Source organism: Rhinolophus hipposideros, assembly GCF_964194185.1.
Source record: "Rhinolophus hipposideros genome assembly, chromosome: 6".
NCBI lineage: Eukaryota > Metazoa > Chordata > Mammalia > Chiroptera > Rhinolophidae > Rhinolophus > Rhinolophus hipposideros.
In genome coordinates this window covers 78,185,345-78,206,023 of record NC_138052.1, presented here as the reverse complement: position 1 = coordinate 78,206,023, position 20,679 = coordinate 78,185,345, and the positions used below count along the sequence as shown (strand labels likewise).

Sequence of the window (20,679 nt, the reverse complement as noted above, 5' to 3'; positions counted from 1 at the left end):
ATAATCACACAAACAGTGAAGGACTTGTCCAAAGTTAAGGTTAAACAAAACTTGGCACTTCTAATTCACTGCCCTCTATTCAAGTATATGACTAATTTATCCCATAAGATTATAGGCAACACCAGAGTCAAGGAGAGAGGGCCTGCCTTCTCTGTCCAACACACTATCACCAGCACATAATACAGCATCTGGCACATAGTGGGTGATTGGGGAAAACATTTTGTACCTCTCTGAATTCATATCTGGGCCTACAAAGCTAATTTTCAGGGTCTTTGGAAAGGTCATTTAACCTAACCCCTGGTCCACAAGGGACAAGTAATAGGAGTGATTGGTGACTTTGGGAAATGGAATTCAGCAAGACTGGCTCAGCCCTTCTTAACTCTCTTTTCAATGTAAGCTGTTTTCAGTTGAACACCGAGGCAGTAAAACTGCAGTTGTGAATGAATACATTTGACTTAGGGAATGGGAGTTCTAAGAAGCTCATTTGGTTACAGATCTCAGCCCTGTGTTCCCAACAGGTGTAGCAGTAATAAAGCTGATACTCAGATCTCTATGTGTATATGTTTGAATACCATGATTTATTTCTTAATTGATTCTAAACTTAGAGGTTGATGGAAAGGTGTGATTAATTATCACCCCTAAAATCCTACCAGTAGTAAATACCTAGCAAATATGAATTGGTTGAATGAATGAGTGAATGGGTATCAGCTGGCAATAATGTTGCATAATTCTATTTTTGTTTCTCTGGGACATACAGGCTGCCTTGCAAATCATACTCCGGCTTTGCTCCCAATCATATTCAGACGATCCCTCCTACGCTCTGTTCACAAAGATGAGAAGTGATGGGCAATTTATAGATGTACTTAATACCATGTGATCTATTTCCCGGGAGACTAAGGGAATAAAGAACACCTGCTTCAATCGTATTTTCTCTTCCATATTCCACCAAGTAGAGATGTCAGTGTGTACAGCAATTCCTTTTTATAAAGCCATTACATCATAATTAAGCTTTATTCACACTCTAGTAAAATTGCTTCAGTCAGATAATTTACTAACTGTTTAGCAGAGTACTGCTAAATGATTAAATAATGAGATCATTAAAAGAGGGAAAGTTACAACAAAAAATGATATAAGCATACCCTCTCTTCCACACACATCTTCCCCATTATTTCTTTAAATACTGAAAATATTAAACATTTATTTTTTTCACTTCTACTTGATATTTTTTTCCTTTTAATCCGATTTTAAATTTTTTGTCTTATTTTTGATGGAACGGTTTTCTAAAATGTAGATTACTAATTCAATATTTTTCTAGTAGTAGTCTGACAAATCTTTTGAATCCCAAGATATTAAGTCAAATAGTGAGAGATTGGAGTTTCAGTCTCTCTCTCACTGGCATCTTTTCCTAACATCTCTTGGGAGTAACAACTTTCAAATCACATCTGGTCCTAAGAATCCAAAGTCTGGATAAGAATCAAAGGCTTTTAACAGCCTTAAAAAAATGAAGTTCTGCTATTTATGGGGTTTCTAACTCAGAAACTACTAGATGTATTTATGGGGTTTCTAACTCAGAAACTACTAGATGTATGTAGGCCACTGCCGGACACCTGAATGCTTTCCTTTCTTCACGAATCCCTACAACATAGGAATTAGCCAAGGCTTCAAGTAAAATTGACAGAGCACCTAAACATTAATCAAGGTCCAAGGTCCTTAGTCCATAGTTAATGGTGCCCTCAGTTTGCTTAGTGTTCAACAGCAGACATTTACTATTGGGGGCCCACTAAGTACTTGGTTAGCATGCAACTACCTAAAATGAAATTCAGAGAGAGAGGAGAGATCTATACCTCCTTAAAAATCTCTGATTGACCTTGAACCAATGTATAAATTGTATCTGCAATTAATACTTCCACCTCTTGAGAATTATATTTTTCTCCTGTCCATGTAATTATGTGGCAAAACATACAAATAAGCTACCCTCAAAAAAAATAGGCCAAAGGTTTGTAACCAATATGGATAGCAAGGAAAATGTATTGAAATGAGTTAATACTTATAGTTTGATTTCTTTTAGCCTGGAGCATACAGATATTGGGGGTCTGAAAGCCAGTTACATTATAAAATAAATAATCAAAAGTTGTGTTTCCTGTGACATTACATAATTTTGAAGGTTAAAGATTTAAATTAGTCATCTGAATGTCCTAGTAATACTAAGTATTACTTTTATCTGCAAATTTAAAAGAGGAACATCCGTAAGTTTGTAGATTTTTTTCACACATAATATAATATTTAAATGGACTAAAGTGAAATTTTCCTGTGTACATGTAATTAGTCCATCTTTAAATCTTTATTTACAATTTTATTTTTCTCTAAATTAAATTGAATTATATAAATTTCTATATGATCCCTATTATATTACTTTTTAAATGAGTGTTTTTAATAAACTGAGCAGTCCTTAAATGTCGTACATTCTAACATTTGTAAAACCTGGAGATTCTTTCACAAATTTTAAGTAATTTTTGAAGAAAATACATTTTTGTGAGGGAGGTTGCATGTATGTTGAAAGTCCTATAAATTCTCAATATTTATTTTCTGATTTGTCTGCAAGGGATTTTGATATCATTGTTTTACTATGTCATACTTTTTTTTTTTTTGTAATGTTTCCAAAATGTGATACCGCAAGAAGAACTGATATTTCCCCTAAACATCTCCATCTCTTTAGGGCTTTTAATTTTCCTTAAAAATAAATTTCACTGTAAACTTACATGTATGGGTCCATTTTCATTTCCTAGTAAGATGATTGATTAGCATTCTGGGACCACAAATAAATGACTGGAATTTTGCACTCTAATAGTCTCAGCTTGAGATCAAGTTTAAAAGGGTAGATGTTTCAAAGCATTTTCTGGGATAAGAACAACGTAGCAATTATTAGTGGAAGTCACATAGCTAACTTCCCCATCGAAAAGCTTTGAAAATGTGTCCCTGGTGCTATGCTCAGCTAATTTAGAGGGCTTAGTCTTAGGAAGTAACAGTCAAACTTTAAACATAATTTATTATTTAACCTATAAAAGTTTTTGAAACAGACTGGTGTTTGTTATTGTTGTTAGGCTTTTCCTTTGCATTCAGAATCAAGTTATTAAAAATCATCCGCCCATTGTTTATTTATCATTCTGCATCCCAGCATCATTCCGGGCTAACTCTGAGAATATTGATTCTTTACTTTGCACCAGTTTTCTTTTGATCCTTTTGTTCAAGACACTGGAAACCAGTCAAAATGAGACTTTTCTTGCATTCTAAAATTGCTTATGGTGAATACCTACCACATTAGACTTTTGCATATGTGGAGCTTACAGGACTATATGGGAAAGAAACAAATTGAAAATTGAAAAATAGCATGTTTTGTTACAAACACATGACAGTATTTTGATTGAATTGGAAGAAATATGTCAACTTGAAATAGCACTACCCTAAAATATCCATTTATAGAATTACTAATGAACATAAAAAGCAAGAATCCTTACTGATTCTTTGATTTCAATAATCCATTCTCAAAATGCAACCAAAAAAAAGGAAAGGAAAAAATTTAATTTATTTTATATTACAATAAAGTTTAGTATACATATGGGCTCTAGAGTAAACAATATAATTACAACAGGAGAACTGATGTAGAGTATTCTAAAGCCAGCTTAAACAACTATGGCTTCAGATATATAAGCAGAGTAACAATAATGCCAAATTTAAAATATCCATATGGTGTGTGAGGCCTAATTATAATTCTAACAGGATTTGCTACACGTATATTTCACTTTGCACACAAAAGCAGACATATATGTGTCCTTGTGTCAACTACAGCACTTACCCATGTGTGACATGGGAAGAAGAGCATTGTTTTGTCCCCTGGGAGTGAGAGTTCACTAGTAAAACGTTCTGGATGTAAAGCCTCAAGCTAATTTAGCAATAAGTTTCATAAAAGATTTGAATATAAAACATTATAACTACAATAATCCTCTCATCTAATCGTGAAAATGAAAAAGGATCTACTCAGGGAATCTGATTGTACTGCTGTTAAATCATCTGGCTATATAAATTATTAATATTTGCATATCAGAAAAAGTAGAAGCCCCATATGTTTATTTCCATTTTCCAATAAATGCTTTAGGCCTTCCAATAAAAGCTTTAGGCCTTTATTTCCAAGGCCTAAAGCTACATAACATATTTGATATCTAGCTTGCCTGATGATTCCTAGCTATTAGTCAATGTCATCACTCATCCTCTTAAGAAATAAAAAATCTGATCCAACTTTTGGAAAGAAGGAAGTTTAAAGCAAGAATTTGTTTCAGTTTATCATTGCATAGATAACATGGTAAAAAGTTAAAATCTTGGAATGTTCTTTATTGGTAGATGATATCTTATTTTTCATTCTTGGAGTTATGCGATCAAAATATGGATACTTAAAATTCAGAATTACAGCAAAATTTGCTATATCTAGAATATTTAATGAGACTTCTCTGCAGTTATAATGTTAACATTTCAAGATTTCAATGTACTATAACAGCAGTAATCAATTAACCCTTACAACATCCTAAATTAATATTAAGTCATCTGCTTTTGATTAAACATAAGCCAGTGTTGGGGGGAAAAAATCACAAAGTTAATATCCTTGAATACTTCTATATTATGGGCATTTATAAACAGATTAGTCCAGTTTATAAGTAATTTTATTTTAGTTATGTTTCTCACTATAAATAAAATATAACATTTAGAACAATTTTTATTACAAAATGTGTTCATAAAGTGTAAGTTTATTAACAAGCAGGTAATGGACGTATGCTATGTCATAAAGTGTTCTGAATCTGAGAGGCATGTCCAATATTGTAAGCTAATTTTTACTACTATATGGTAAAAAAAAAACTAAAATGGTCTTTTATTTTAATTCTACCTCATAGAAGAAGCTTATTCAATAAAATTCTTAGTGATACAGCAACCCTATTGATTCATTTGTAAGAACTTTACATTAGCCAATAATCTCCCTATGTGTTAAAAGATCAATATATGGCATGTATTAAGTTGGAAAAATTCAAAGAAAAAGAATAAAGGAATCTTGAAAACATTTTCATGAGTTGAACTCATTGAGCCCAGGTGAAGAAAATCAAGTGTAAGCTCGAGATCCTTAGGGCTGGGTCGTCTAATACCAAATTTGCCCTGGCCCACATAGCTTTCTTCAATTCTCGGTCATTGTAGTGACCCTGGGGAACACTAGTCACATCAAGGACATTCAAGTTTCCATAGCAAACTCCTGAAGTCTTTGACATACACTCTGGCATGATGAGTGCTTAAGAGATATCGGAAACCCACGACTACACCCCCAAGTTGGATATATGAAGAAAGTCTAATGAAGATGTGAGGGCAGAGGAATCTTCTCTATTTTCCACAACATTGGAACCCAAATTCACCTTGAAACCATCAGTAAGTCTGGGTAAGTTTGAGGCATCTTCAGCAAGAGAGGGAAGCATGCAGCCAAGGCTAGGGTCAGTTCTTTTGGCATTTCCCCTGACTAAATTTTTCATGTCTGACCCAGGGCTGGGACCAGAGTGATGTGAGTGAGATGCCCAGGGTCCAACATGGAAGGAGGCACCCATGGCCCTCGTGGTGAGAGCCTTCTTCCATGCTGTACCTGAGGTGTTTCACTCGCCCCACCCTAGGCCAGGTTCTGCTCAACGATAGCTTTTCAAAGGGTTTTATGGAAAGAAGCTTAAAATATCAAGGCATTACTGGTGACAAATAAATGAGTCTATACTTTAGAAAGGGGAGGATATGAAAAGTGGAGTACATAAACAAAAATGTTTAAAAGAGAGGCCAACTCCCAGTTAAAGAAATATTGTCCACCAATTAGGTAAATTTGCTAATCTATTCAAACAATTTCTGCAACAGCTCTTTTGGGACTGGAATATAATTTATTAGTTCAAAAACTGGTGTTACCATGGATCAAACCCCTAAAATATATCTATATGCAGTAAAAGTCTACTACAATAGTTACTCTTGAAAATGTGTGATAACTTAACCCTACCCCCACTTCTAACATGGACAGAAGCTCCAATATAATAACAAACTATTTCCTGTGCTGTCTTTAAAGCTACCACAATATAACTAAACGATTCTAATTGTAGGAGTTTTTGTAGTTGTTAGTTCTAATCAAATCATAATAGCTCCTCAAGACTGAGCTAAATAGATGCTTCTATGTTACAATCAGACTATAACGTCTTACAAAATGAAAATCTTTCAAAAGGAATAATGATTCCTGGGACTCATTTGCATCTGAAGTGCCAGAGAAAAGGACACGTGGATTGTTAGGTTCCTGTCTTAACTGTAACACAAGTCACCATTTTAAAAAATAAGTGGATTAATGTTAGAAGCAGTACTTATTGACCCCTTTTCTATTCATAGTGAACTTAAACTTTTTAATTTCATACCTTTGATTTCCAAATTCATTTGCAAATAAGAAAACTATTTAGTCTTGGTGACTTTCCAAGACTTGTGAACCCAGAGTTTTCAAATATGTAAGTTTCTTGAAGTCAGCGACTATCCACTAATTACCCATTTATTTCAATTATCATTCTCCCTGTATACTCTCAGGGTAGAAGTTTTATGTTTATTTGTTAAATAATGAGTTAATTAATTAATGAAATAGGATATTAGGATGTGCATCCTGACTTTTGGAATTGAATTCACTGTAGTAGAAAAAAAGATTGTTTGCTTCATAATCCTTGAATTTATTTCATTTTAAGCAATATTTTCTTAGAGATAGGTTCAATATTAATGCTGAGGTGAAAAAAATCATTATTATAAATATTTGAGAAAGTTTCTCAGAGTCCTTGTCATTTTAATAATTTGTAGTCCATGAATAACATGAAGAAACTCTTCTCTAACTGTCCACTAAGTCCTTCTGCTAAAATGCACAGAACAGAAATTTTTTAAGTATCCAGTTTTTGCTTTTAAAGAATTCTATAGATTTTTAAGCATGGGCCATGTATGAGGATCACTCAGTTTTTTGAGTAAAGCAAGAATCATTTCCCCACTACAGGTGACAAAATGTATATTTAGAGAGAATATGTGACTTGACCAAATTCAGAACATTAACAAATACATTAAGTAGGATTAGAATTCAGATCTTTCTTTTCCTATCCAGTGTGCTTTCTACTACACAGTTACAACTGGGCGAATGTAATAATGAGCACTGAACATTTTCAATACTAATAGAACAAGATTATGGTCTCTAAAACTTTCATATTTTACATTGCTTTATCATGCATACGACTGATATCTAACTTCTTTAAAATGTAGAACACCTTGAAATTCTTTCCTCTTCCCTATAAGTGAAATATAACTGTTTCTGTTGGTAAGATACACTCTATAAATATTAACTACAAACAAACATGCAAGGAAGGGCCACATACAAATGTGTCACTGCTGTCCTCAAACCTACTGTTTCTGTTTGTCACTAAAGGGAGAGGAAAAGTGACCTTTAAAGACATTCAAAAGGCAACCAGTCTGCAGAACAGTACTTACAGACTTGATCACAGCTTATCTTCTGCAATCCATTTACTATCTATAACTAGCTGTAATACTAATAAGTTTCAGTGACTATCCTCATTACCCTTTACTAACCATTATGTAACTACATCCTAATGATTTTAACTAGCTTTAAAATATGATGCTCATCTAAAAAGAGTAAATTGTGATATATTTTTCTAAGAGAACTGAATTTTAAAAGTAAAGCCAGGAAGAAAAGTAGGTAGAAGACTGTTTCAAAAGAAGTAAATAACACAAGTCCCCTTGGGCTGCTGTATAGGATTTTAATTCACTATTGTGAAGTTCAAGAACTTCTGTTTCCTTCAAAACTCTGGCTAGAAATGGTTGAATGTGAGTAATAGCTTTAACACCATGAAATGATGGCTTTTTTCTCCTACAAATTTGTCATTCTTACCTATGAACTTTGGCAGAACCTTAAAACAGATCAGCCATCATGAGCTAAAAGAACTACTTTCACAGTAGTCCATCCACATAATTAAACAGTTCTGTTGTAGTTGTATAGAGCATTTATTATGATCTTGGACAACTGGCTTCTTATCTTAGTCACATCTCCACCATTTTAAGTAGTCACTCAATTTCTCTGTTTCTGATGCTTGTTGAAGATTCACCTGTTTCTTCCTACCTATTTTTTTTTGAGGGGGGTAGGGGGGAAGATACTTCAAGAGACACAACTTTGAAATCTCAGAAGACGCATCTTACTCTAGGTGATATTTTTCATTACAATTTATTCTCTCTGAAGCTATACATAAGTACTTTTGAGATATTACTAACATTAAACTGAAACAAGATAATCACTCTCACAGTTTGTACCTAATCACTGTATCTTTAATGATGGTTTAGAACATATATTCTTTCCACTCTCTTGTTACAATTAAACTGAATCCAAAAAACTGTTGTTTTCTGGGTTTCTTAATTTAAAATGGTAGTTTTTTTATACTTTCTCCGGAGATCTTGAGTTACTTCTCTCTGTCTCTCTCTCTCTCTCTGTCTCTCTGTCTCTCTGTCTCTCTCTCTGTCTCTCTCTCTGTCTCTCTCTCTGTCTCTCTCTCTTTCTCTCTCTCTCTCTCTCTCTCTCTCTCTCTCTCTCTCTCTCTCTCTCTCTCTCTCTCTCTCTCTCTCCCCCCCCCCATTCTTTTTCCATCCTGATCAGTGGAGATCATGAGAATATATGGGCGTTATTGAGCTCTGCAGATATCACACAGGGTTAAAACCATATTGAATTCTGACTGGAGCAACCTAAGCAGTAGAATTTGTAGAAGCATTTGGAGGATTTTTAGGCAAGTCAGTGAGCATACAATGTACACACAGAACACTCAAAACTATTAGAACCTATTTTTATATCAACAAATAGAGGTTGTTCTATCTCTTTTTTCTACTTCTCTTTTTACAGCTCTTACTACTAAATAACTACTGTGATTATTTAAACTTTATATTCACTAAAGGTGATTTTTATTGACAGATTTCCCATGGAATAATTTCAATCTTCTCTGGTAATAAATGTCTTCTATAGGAAGACAGAAGGTATAGGAAGGAACAGAAGTTCCTACTTGAAATTCATAATTCTATGATGGGGGAAGAGCACTGAATGTTCCCTTCCTGGACCAGCTCCTCAGTTATAGATACACTCAGAAGGACAGAATTATCAGCTACTAATTGTCTCAGTGTTTTAACCTGCAAAATAAAAATCATAAATTTGGCCTTCTAAAGAAGGGCTAAGAGAGAAAAGGAAAAATCAATGTCTACATGATGATCTGCAAATATGAAAATTATATAGATACTAACCTTCAATATTTTTCTTTCAAAATATAACATTTCCAAAGAGAAAACTTCAGAGTCAATACTAAACAGGGATTTAACACACTACCTACTACGATGTGGCCCATGAACTTATAAACAACTCCATGTTTCAATCCAAATAATAAGCAATAGTGTCTGGGCCCAAACAGAGCCCTTACAGTTTTGTTTTGTTTCCTAAGTGTTTTGTTTTCTAAACAGAACACACATTTTGCATGTTAACAGGAATTGTGACCATTCTTTTATGTGAAAATTACTGTATTTTTAGTCAGAGCAGATAAAATGAGCATCAGACAAATCAGTAGGTTGTGTAGTCACCTACTGTATCAGAACTACATTCAAAACTGTATGTGCTTCACACTAAACTATACCCCATACAATTTGATCAGAAACAATGAATATGGGAACATTACCTTGACAGAAAGGAGCCTGATGCCAGGTCTTGAAAATTTCCATTGATGGTGTGCAGTCACATTGGTAAAGCCAAAACCAGTCTTCAAGGCCTTCACCACTTTGCAAGCTGTCAAAATCCTCGTCATTTTGAAGATGTTGATTTGTGACTAAAATTAAATTACATATACTTTAGGAGAATTTTGATATAATATGTTTTTAACTAATATGAAAGAAAACTGGGGAGAGGGGAGTGCAGTCAGGTGTTTGAGGCTGACTGCACAGTGATCTTTGACTTTCCATTCATTCTGGCATTAAATGGCTTCAGCACAGCTCCTCCTTCTCCTAACCCCTCCTCCTGAGGTAATGGCCAGAGATGTTCTATGGACATGTAATACATATTGCAACACATCAAACACTACCTTCTCCTGCTGAAATAATGCTAGTGTTGGAGAAAACCAGTCATCCATCAAAGGAATTGCTTATGCAGCTGAATAGAATGACCTAGACACTGCGGACAACCTTAGGAATTTCACTTACCCTGAAGAGTAGCAACTTTCTAGTAATAATGGTAAAGATCAAAGGCTTTTACTTGTATTAGAGATAATGCCTAATTTGTCTCAAAAGAGATTTGGATTCCCAAAGAAACCAGAAGATGTGCCATTTTTTGCTTGGGAAAAGACAGTGGAAATCACATATAGTAAAAAGGACATCAGAATAAACTCTTCTCCACAAATATAGAGTAAACCAATCAATATCGTTTTTGTTTTGTGTTGTTTTGAGGTAATAAAAAGGCCTATTATATCCTTTCTATTTCACTGTTCTGGGTTCCAACTTTTAATGCAATCAGTAATATGAAGTAAAACAACTGGAGCACGTATGAAACAATGTCAAACATTAATTTTAATATAACTACTATCCCTGTCAATAATTTTTAAGTTATTAAAATGCTATATAAAAATTCTCAAAACTTGAGGGTTTGTGTTTTAATCTCAGGTGAAATTGATCACTTGAGCCCTTCAGTCCTGTAGTTAATTAGGCAAAGGGTCTCATTGGCTGATGGAAGCTCACTTAAGTCATGTGTCTATGTAGACCAGGAAATACTGCTGCATTTTCCTTTGATATCCTTGTAAAGGAGGCCAAGAAACAAAGGCTCCCTCCTAAGGCCTCCCAAAACAGAAAAGATGACATAGAATGACATAGAGATTGTAAACGTCACTGATGGGATGAGTGCTAGAATTGAGGGTCAGAAGATGAGAATGGTTAAAAAATAAACAAGAAGAACAAAGTTAAAGTTCAATCTTCTGTCTTACTTGCTGTATTCATGTATAAACATTTTCTGAGGCCAAACTGCTACATGGCTCCTGGTCATAGAAAACTGGAAGAAAGAAAAAAAATAGTCTAACCTGGTGTGTATAAGTAATTAATAAAATAAATAACGTTATGGTAGTGTATCCAAATACAATGGAAAAAATAAATGACTCAACTCCCTTGTGCATGTGCAGTAAAATTTAAGTGTGGGATTGTGTTGAACCACATTGTCTTGAAGGATGTATAAGAATATACCAAGTAGATTGAGATGAAAGAAACCAGACGAGATGATATGAACAACAATACAGACACATGAAATCATATGGCACATTAAAAAAAAAAAAAACATCTAAAACAGTCCAATAAAGTCTAGGTGCAGAAGTGACACATGAGGAATCATAACATGGAAGACTTTGTGTGCCTTAAAATTGTTGGTGTTAATCCATAGTGTTCACAGTAGTCATGGAAGTGTTTTAAACAAAGGTGGAATTTGTGTGAAAGAAAAATGATGAAAAATGAATTGGAGGAGTATAAAGTTATCAGAAGGAAAACTCCCAACTTAGGTAATTAAGGACTTAGAAACAGTACTTACTAGCTTAGTCCAAATCTAGGTTAAGCCTTGGTCGTATCCCTTGTCTATATTTATACATAAAATACTGAGGCTTGCCTTTTCCTAGTAAGAAAAATGACATATACATACCATGGAAAAATGTTAATATGCAAAGTAAATTTTAATCAGTCATAGGCTCATTCCCCAGAGGTACCAATGCAGTGAACACTGTAGCATATTTCCTCCCTCTATTCCCTGTGCTTTAATTAAATATGATAGTTGTGGTACTGAGGAGTTCAGAGTTTGAACAAGAAAAATTCATTAGTAGGTGGTTTCATAACCATTTATATCAATCGACCAAAAAACATGATGAACTAAACATGGTTTTCAAGAGAGGTCTCAGCAACTTTAGTATATAATTCCATGACTCTAGAACCTAAAGAAAAATGTAGGCCTGAGAGTTTTAGTGGGCTTTCATTTTTGTCAGTAAGAGGTCCTGGATATAAGCTATAGTCCATATTTCTAGTCACTAGAATGAAAGGGGAAGGGACAGAAGATTTGGAAAATTTGGTTAAACATTCTGAATTAGAGACCTAGAAAATTCAGCGATCATGATTCTATAAATCATGTTGGGGATTGGACAAGCCAATCAATAAAATGATGAGTAGTTTTAAATTTGAGTGTTCAAGATAGATTGAAATCTACAAATTGGAAAAAAATTATTACATTAATGAGGGAGTTTACATTAAGATAGACCAAAGGGGTGAAGTGATAAGAGTTGATTGGTAGAGAACATTAAAGTCAGATATGAAAAATTTAGTGGAAATATGTCACTTTTATGAAAAGACATTTTTAAAAATCATTTTAAAAGAAAGTGTTTTCCAGGTTGGGATGATTATTTTTTCTCTGATCACGTTTACATGGTCCTCCCCTCACCTATGCAGGGTGATAGGTATGTACCCACAAACAAACAAGGGATTGGGGGAATCCATATTTGAAATGTCATTTCAAATTTCAGGTCATTAAGGGTTCTCTAATCCTAAAAGTCACTCACTCAAAAAAGCAAAATATTGTATATGAATTCAGCCCTTGCTTATTTGAGCACAGAAAATGGTAGTTTCCATTTAAATTTTAAATTGCTCGTGAAGTCAAATACATTCTTCCATATGCTTTTAATTAGTACTATTTCTTCTTGTTTTTACATCTTTTTGTTCCCATGAATCTATTCATATTAACAGTCAAAAAATCCTCTTAAAAGGAACCATAAAGCAACCTGACTGACAGCAGGTATTTGTACTAATTTCAAGTATCCTCTTCATTTAGGCAATCTATTGATATAAGCAAAGAGAAGCCTGATACCAATTGGGGAAAATGAGACCAGTTTATCCTGGAGAATAAAGGCTTCAGGTTTGCAAATAAAGAGAAAATAATGATGTTAGTCATTCCTTTTGGAAAGGTACAGAAACTGCTAACTGCCCTCTTGAAATGTGTCTTGCTAGGTAATGAATCAGAGACAACTCTAAGAAAGAGTTGTATCTATTGAAAAGTCTTTAATATAGCAAGCAGACAAGAGATGTTCTGCAAAAATGATTAAGGAATGAATGAATTCTTGTGTACTGAATTCCTGCCTGATCGATGATGTTTATTTAAGCAGAAACAGGTAAAACTACATCAGATGATCGTAAGAGCAAATAATGATGTTTAGGAATATAAAAAGAGAAGAGTCAATTAAGAATTCAATGAAAGGCTATTTTGAAGAGATAAATTTAAAGCAAGAAGTAAGGAGTGTACGGAGAGCAAATAAATTCAGAGTAAAAGAAGAAGCAAACCTCCAAAAATGAAAGTTCTATTTTGTATTTAAGCAGAGATGCATGAAAATAGAATATAAAAGGTGAAAGTGATTAGTGTGGTTCAATTCTGATTTTTATTAGTCTAATACACCAAGGAACAGTCACAGGTGAGGATATGGACAAAAGAAAAGGCTACTCTTTGAAGGAAAGAGGTGTGGATTTGTACCCACATGAAAGGCATATGCTTTGTCCCATCACAGAACTGAAGACAAACTGGTAGAAGGATTCCTCAAATGAAGTTTGGCCAGGGAGAAGATTTATCAATAATAACAATAGGCGGATAGGTTCTTAGATGGTGGAGTTTTTAAATAACAAGAAGTCTTTGGAAATCCAACCAAGTAAGACACATTTATTAAGATCCAGTTGGCACTTTGAGGGACAGAAAGTGAGGAAACAATTTTCATGAATGTCCTTGTCAATCTAACATTTGATAACATACAAAAAGGTTGAAGTGATACAAAGGAAGGTAAAAACTGAAGCTGGAAAACAGACTTTGTAAAAATGGTTTACCACATTAAAATCCAAGGCACATATGATTTATATCCTAAGATAATTTTTAAACGCTATAATTAATAACAACCCATTTGGAAACACCTTAAAGAGAACAGGTTATCTGGTACAAGCAGCATGTATTTATAAAGAATAAATCTTTTCATACTAATTCTGCCTTCAGCCAAGAGACATTATTTTATTGGACAAAGTAGAAATGTGAGATGCAATTTACCTTAATTCAAGAGCATTGAGCATATATTCTGGGCCATTATAGGAACATACGCATTTGCTGGAGAATGTGTATAAAAGTAAAAGGACACAGTGAATTAGCCAGTGAGTAAACCAAACTTGTTATGTTTGGTTAGGATGAGAACAAGGTGGACAGTGACTTAGAAAGTTGATTCAGAATTCACAGTGGCATTGACAAACTGAAGACATACTCAAAAACAAACAGACTAAAGTACAAGCAAACTGAGGTCAAGTGTAAGTCAATCCAAAAAGGGGAAGAAAAGTAAGCTGCAAATATAAGTTGTGGAGGTCTGAATATGATGGAAATAAGCCAAAACTCGTATGTAGCAGTCCTATAGTGTAACAAGCTGCTCAAAGTTACTCATAGTAAGTGAAAGCCATCCATGGAAAGCAGAATTTAGAGTGAAATTTAAGAAAAAGAAACTCAAAGTTTACTATAAAGTTAAATATTGAATAACAATTTAACCATGAGAAGACTATTAAATTTAAAATCATGTCCTGTAGGATCCCTAACAAATCTTTCAATCTTCCTGAAAGTGCAAAAAAAACAAGGAAATTCTTGGGTAATAAATAAGAAAAATCCTACAATAGAAGCTAAAAGGTTGAAATTTATAATTACAACATATTAGCATGTGTGTGTGTGTGTGTGTGTGTGTGTGTGTGTGTGTGTGTGTATATACCACTGGCTCTAATGCCAGTTAGTGCAAATAGGTATTTAAAGTTAATTAGTTTTAAAGTTTCCAGTGATGATAAATATGATCCCTCCTAAAAACTGAGGTACTTGACATTTGTTGATCACCTACAGAGTGCCAGCTGCTGAGTTAGGCAATTGGCGTGACCTATTTGCTCATCTTAAAAGGAATCCCTGAACTGCACATAGCTAATACTATCCCTATTTCACAGATAAAAATGGTGAGTAAGTTTTAGATCAAGATCACACAACGAATAAGTTGCAAAGCCAACATCAGAACTCAACTCTTAGCCAACATCCACCCTCTTTCCAGCATGTCAAAGGCTGGTTAACACCCAATTTGATAGGAAGAATATATAATTGTACAGGTAGTAATGCTAAGAAATATGTTACCTGGAAATGAGTAAAATGTAACCAATAAAAATTAAATAATGAGAGAGAAGAAAAAATATACAACTTCCCTGATTTATTATTACGTTGAAAAGCAAGATAATATAAGAAATGAAAAATAATAAAGAAATAAAACTATAGATATTTTTGTACACTAATCTACCTAGTAGAACTAACTGGCCTGGGAGCCACACTTTCAGCTGGCTAACTGATTCAATTGGACTTACCTAAGTATGGCAAAAGATATTTTCTATTTTTCTATTTTACATACTATTGCTTTTCTATTTTACATACTATCACTTATTCCAGAATCTGTATAAAAGAATGCCATTAGATTATTGTGATTGCTCATAAAGTCTACAATTACTAAAAAAAATAAATAACCAATTCAGGGAGTATTTATTGAGTATTTTCTAGACATCAGCCATTGTGTATCAGGAAATTGTTGTTTTCTGGTGAAAGATGGTTTGTAGGAAATTGAAAAACTGTTTTAATGTATTGCTTAAATTTTCATCATATAAACAGAGAATATAAAAAAAGTGTAGCTTTACATAACTGAAAGGAATCTTTAAAATCATCTTTTCTAATTCCTTTGTTTTATTGATATAAGAAACATGTTTAAATGAGGCAAAGTTATCTCATTATTCTTGAGTTATTTAATACTAATCTAAAGCCTTTAGTAAAATACATGTAGAAACATAAGTTCTGAAAAATTACCATACTTCAAATAAAAACAATTTTTAAATGATGGAACAGTTAGTTAAAGAAACTAACAATTAACATAAATCAAACTCTACAATTTAATGTTGACCTAAGCATTAAAATTTGGCCTAACGATGCCAGCAACTTAAGCTTCATAAAATGGAATAACTAAATCATTAGGCCCCTGTCATTTTAAATAGTAAAATATTTCTAAGGAAAAGTTTTAAAAATTTAATTCATCATCAGCCTTTTTTGCTGAATGATTATCACTGCAAAAAAAAAAAAACATCTTCTAATGTGCTGAAGAAAACAAATAGCTTTGATGGGCTGTTTTTTTAGCTTTTGTAGCAAGATAACACAAATGATTTTGCAAGGCTCTAAAGAGCAATTCTGGCCATGAGGAGGGGTTATCTATGGTAATCTGGGTCATGTGCTAGAAGAGTATTGGACCCTCATTAAATTAAACATATTTGAGGATCACAGAGAAGCAACTTGTGCAATGTGTCTTGAAGTTACCGACGTCGTGAAGTAAAGGGCAACAGGTTACATTGGAATGACGTAGAAAACTTTTTTTTTAATTAAAAATAGGTCACCCATGCACATTCCTATTCCACCCCTTTTTAATGGTGCATTTGTTATATTAAATGTGATTTCTTCTATGGCCTTCTATTTTCAGGGGAACATGGTGTAGAAACATGTATTCCACCCTCCTAGCAATCAGACCACTACTCTCACAAACAGTAAAGTGTTATCTTCCAGATTTGGAGATTTTTGAGTTGAGTCATTGAAAGACAGGGTAACTTTTTAAATTTTATTAAGGTTAAAATTTTTTGGAGCAAATTAATGCTCCGGGGGTGGGGGGGAGAAGGAAAAACAGAAAGGAGACAAAGATAGGGAGGGAGAAGACGAGAAAAAAGAAAAAGAAGCCAACACCCTGGTCCTTGAATTTTACAAACTTCTAAAAACAGTCAAAAGTGTTGACTTGGATTTCACCTCCTGACATCCCCTTGGGTGCTTAAGAATTAAATGTTTTATTCTGATAATGTTCATTTAGTGTCATTTGTTGCTAAACTATACTTGACCTCATTAAGATCATCCTCAACTCATAAGAAGAAGAAAATATGTAATATTGTTTGCTTATTGAACCTGGTTTAGGAAATTAATTATTTCCATAGAATATTCTAGAGAACTCTGTGAACAAAAAAAGCAAAGGATTAAGCATTAGAGAGAACTGGGTCGAGTTTTCAAAAATTTGTTTTTAAAAGTTAATTGACTGGAGTTAAAATTTAAGGTCAAACAGTAATAATAAAACTCTTACAAAAAGAATGATTAGACATACTGTAAAAAAGTATCACAAATGAAAGAAATAAAGATTAATATAAGAGAAGTATTATTACAATGTTACTTTGGATGGTACACCAATATGAAACTTGGAAAAAGCAAGTTTTATCAGGTTACAATAATATTTGTACTAAAAATGGTGACTGAATTCGTCAAATCATTAAAGACCAACACTCAAAAAACCACTGATTCATAAATGTCATTTTTCTATAATTAACAGGATTAATTAGTACTTGATTAATTAATCAATATTTTCCATTATAACAAAACAAAGAAAATGACAGGGTTTTCAGGGACAATAGGTTAGTTATAAAATATCACTTCTCCCAACAAAAACCAAAAAATTTCTCAAAAATATGTCTACTTCCCCAAATTCTCAAATAGATAGAATTGCACATTATCTATCTAATAAATTATCTATCTAATAAAAGACACAGGTCTTTTATTAGATAGATAATTTATTAGATAGATAATAGACACATAATAAAAGATAAAGACACAGGTCTTTTATTACAATATATTTTTCTTACTTTTTATTTATATATTTTAAATACTTAAAACCTGATGGAAGTTACTGAAACTTTCAATTAAAGGCCTTTCAAGAGTATAGATTATATCCAGTCAAGATGGTGGAACAGAAAAACGCAGTGCTTGCCACCCCTCATGACCATATAAAAATTATAATTAAACTACAGAAGACTCATCATTGAGAATCATCTGAAGTCTAGCTGAACTGAAGCCCTACAACTAAGGACGAATAAAAGCCATCTCGAGACTGGTAGGGGGGCAGAGACGTGGAATAGGCTGGTCCCATACCTGTGTATGATAGTTAAAAATCAGGAGGGATAACTGGGCTGTGGAGGTCCCCCCCCCAAAGGAGCAAAGGGTTTCATCCACATACCAGGACCCCCAGCTCAGGGTTTCAGTGATGGGGAACGAAGTCCCCCTAATTTCTGGCTGTGAAAACCAGCAGAGACTATGGCTGGGTGAGAGGGAGAGTGGCTGGAGTCCCAGGAGCTTCTTTTAAAGGGCCTGCACATGGACTTACTCACTGATGAAATCACTCTGAGCTCCAGTACTGGTGCAGCAGGTCTGAAGGCACCAGGGACATATGGGGGCTGGGAGGGGGAATTGAATTGTCTGCCTTCAGAGTGAGTACTGGAGGGGCAGCTTTCTCTAGGACTAAGGAGCTGGCAGGTCATTATTTCTTTGTTAACCCCATCTCTCAGCATGTAGATGCAGGCAGCCACAATATCTGAGCTTTCACCAACCTGGCTAAGATGGTTTGTTCACCCTGATTCTCTGAGACCCCCACCCAACTTTTGGGCCCACCCAAGGCACTTCCATTGACTTTTCTGTGTAAACAGCTGACCTTGGCTCATACTGAAGACTTTCCTAAAATTTCTCAGAGGTTCACAAAATGCAAACAAGCAGTATCTGGCTTTGGCATGTCTTGTATCTCAGGTTGAGCAGCCCTAAGCCCAGCACTAGTAACAGGTGGCCTCAGTTCACAGGTTGGCTTCTCAAGGCACCTCCAAGCACAGCATCAGTGGCAGCCATCTATGGATTTGTGGCTGGGCAGGGCACAGGCTGCAGCTGAACTTGGTCTTTGGTGGGGCCCCTCCCAGGAGGCCCCATGCTGGCACATCCAGTGCTGAGCTTTAAACGCAGCCAGAGCATCATGCAGCCACCTCTGGAAATGACACACCCAAAGGACACACTGGGCAGGCACTAGAGCCCTGCTAAGGCGAATCCTGCCCTGTATGGTCACCCCCTGCACAACAGCTCATCCACTGTACTCCCAACCAGTCCTCAAAACCAGAGGGCCCGAGAGTTAACCCCTCCTTCTGATACCCAAATACCAACCAAGGCTCAACTACAACAGGAGGGCACACATAACCCACACAACACCCAGAGTGCACACCTCGCATACCAGGGAGACAGCACCACTGAGCCCCACAGCACACTTACCACATAAGACCACTCTACTAAGACTGGGAGACATACCGTGTTTCCCCGAAAATAAGACCTAGTAGGACAATCAGCTCTAATGTGTCTTTTGAAACAAAAGCTAATATAAGACCTGGTATTTATATTGTATTGTATTGTATTGTATTGTATTGTATTGTATTGTATTGTATTGTACTGTACTGTACTGTACTGTACTGTATTGTATTGTATTGTATTGTATTGTATTACATTATAAAGACCGGATCTTATATTATAGTAAACTAAGACTGGGTCTTATATTAATTTTTGCTCCAAAAGACGCATTAGAGCTGATTGGCTAGGTCTTATTTTTGTAGAAACACAGTAGCAGACCAACGTAATACATAGAAATAAACACAAGGAGGCAGCCAAAACAGGGAGACAAAAAAATATGTCCCAAATAAAAGAACAAAACAAAGATCCAGAAAAAAAAACTAAACAAAATGGAGATAAGCTATCTACCAGATGCAGAGTTTCAAACACTGGTTATAAGGATGCTCAATAATCTCAAGGAGAACTTCAACAAAAAGATAGAAAACATAAAAATGAAGACAGAAAACATAAAAAAGAACCAGTCACAAATAAAGAATACAATACTGAAGTGAAGAATACTTTACAGGAAATTAACAGAAGGTTATATGAAGCAGAGGATTGAATCAGTGATGTAGAAAATAAGGTAACAGAAAACACCCAATCAGAGAAAAAAGAAGAATCCAAAAAAATGAGGATCGTTTAAGGGGCGTCTGGGACAACATTAAGCAAACCAACATTCACATCATTGGGTTACCAGAAAGAGAAGAGAGAGAGCAAGGAATTAAAGACATATTTGAAAAAATAATAATGAAAAACTTTAGTAACCTGGCAAAGGAAATAAATATGCAAGCGCAGAAAGTGCAGAGAGTTCCAATCAAGATGAAACCAAAGAGGCCCACACCAAGAGACATCGTAATTAAAATACCAAAAGTTAAAGAAAAAGAGAGAATCTTAAAAACAGCAAGAGAAAAGCAGTTTGTTACCAACAAGGGAGCACCCATAAGATTATCAGCTAATTTTTCAACAGAAACTTTGCATGTCAGCAGAGATTGGCAAAAAATATTCAACATGATGAAAAGCAAGGACCTGCAACCAAGATTTCTGTACCCAGCAAAGCTATCATTTAGAATTGAATGAGCTTCCCAGACAAGAAAAAAGCTAAAGGAGTTCATCACCACCAAACCAGTATTACAAGGAATCTCAGAGGGACTTCTTTAAGATGGAAAACAAGATAAAATATGTGAATAATAAAACTACATATCAATCAACAATTACATTAAATGTAAATAGATTAAATTCTCCAATCTAAAGAC

At 34.5% G+C, this 20,679-nt stretch overlaps 1 protein-coding gene across 1 annotated transcript in view; it reads right to left on the bottom strand.

The window, feature by feature from the left end:
* Window positions 1–20,679, bottom strand: part of CPS1 (carbamoyl-phosphate synthase 1) — a 163,887-nt gene that overhangs the window by 107,347 nt on the left and 35,861 nt on the right. The window contains exon 2 of the mRNA XM_081051403.1: window positions 9,792–9,938. Within this exon, the coding sequence (XP_080907529.1) occupies window positions 9,792–9,917 (126 nt within the window). The 5' untranslated portion in view covers window positions 9,918–9,938. The remainder of the gene's footprint in view (window positions 1–9,791; window positions 9,939–20,679) is intronic.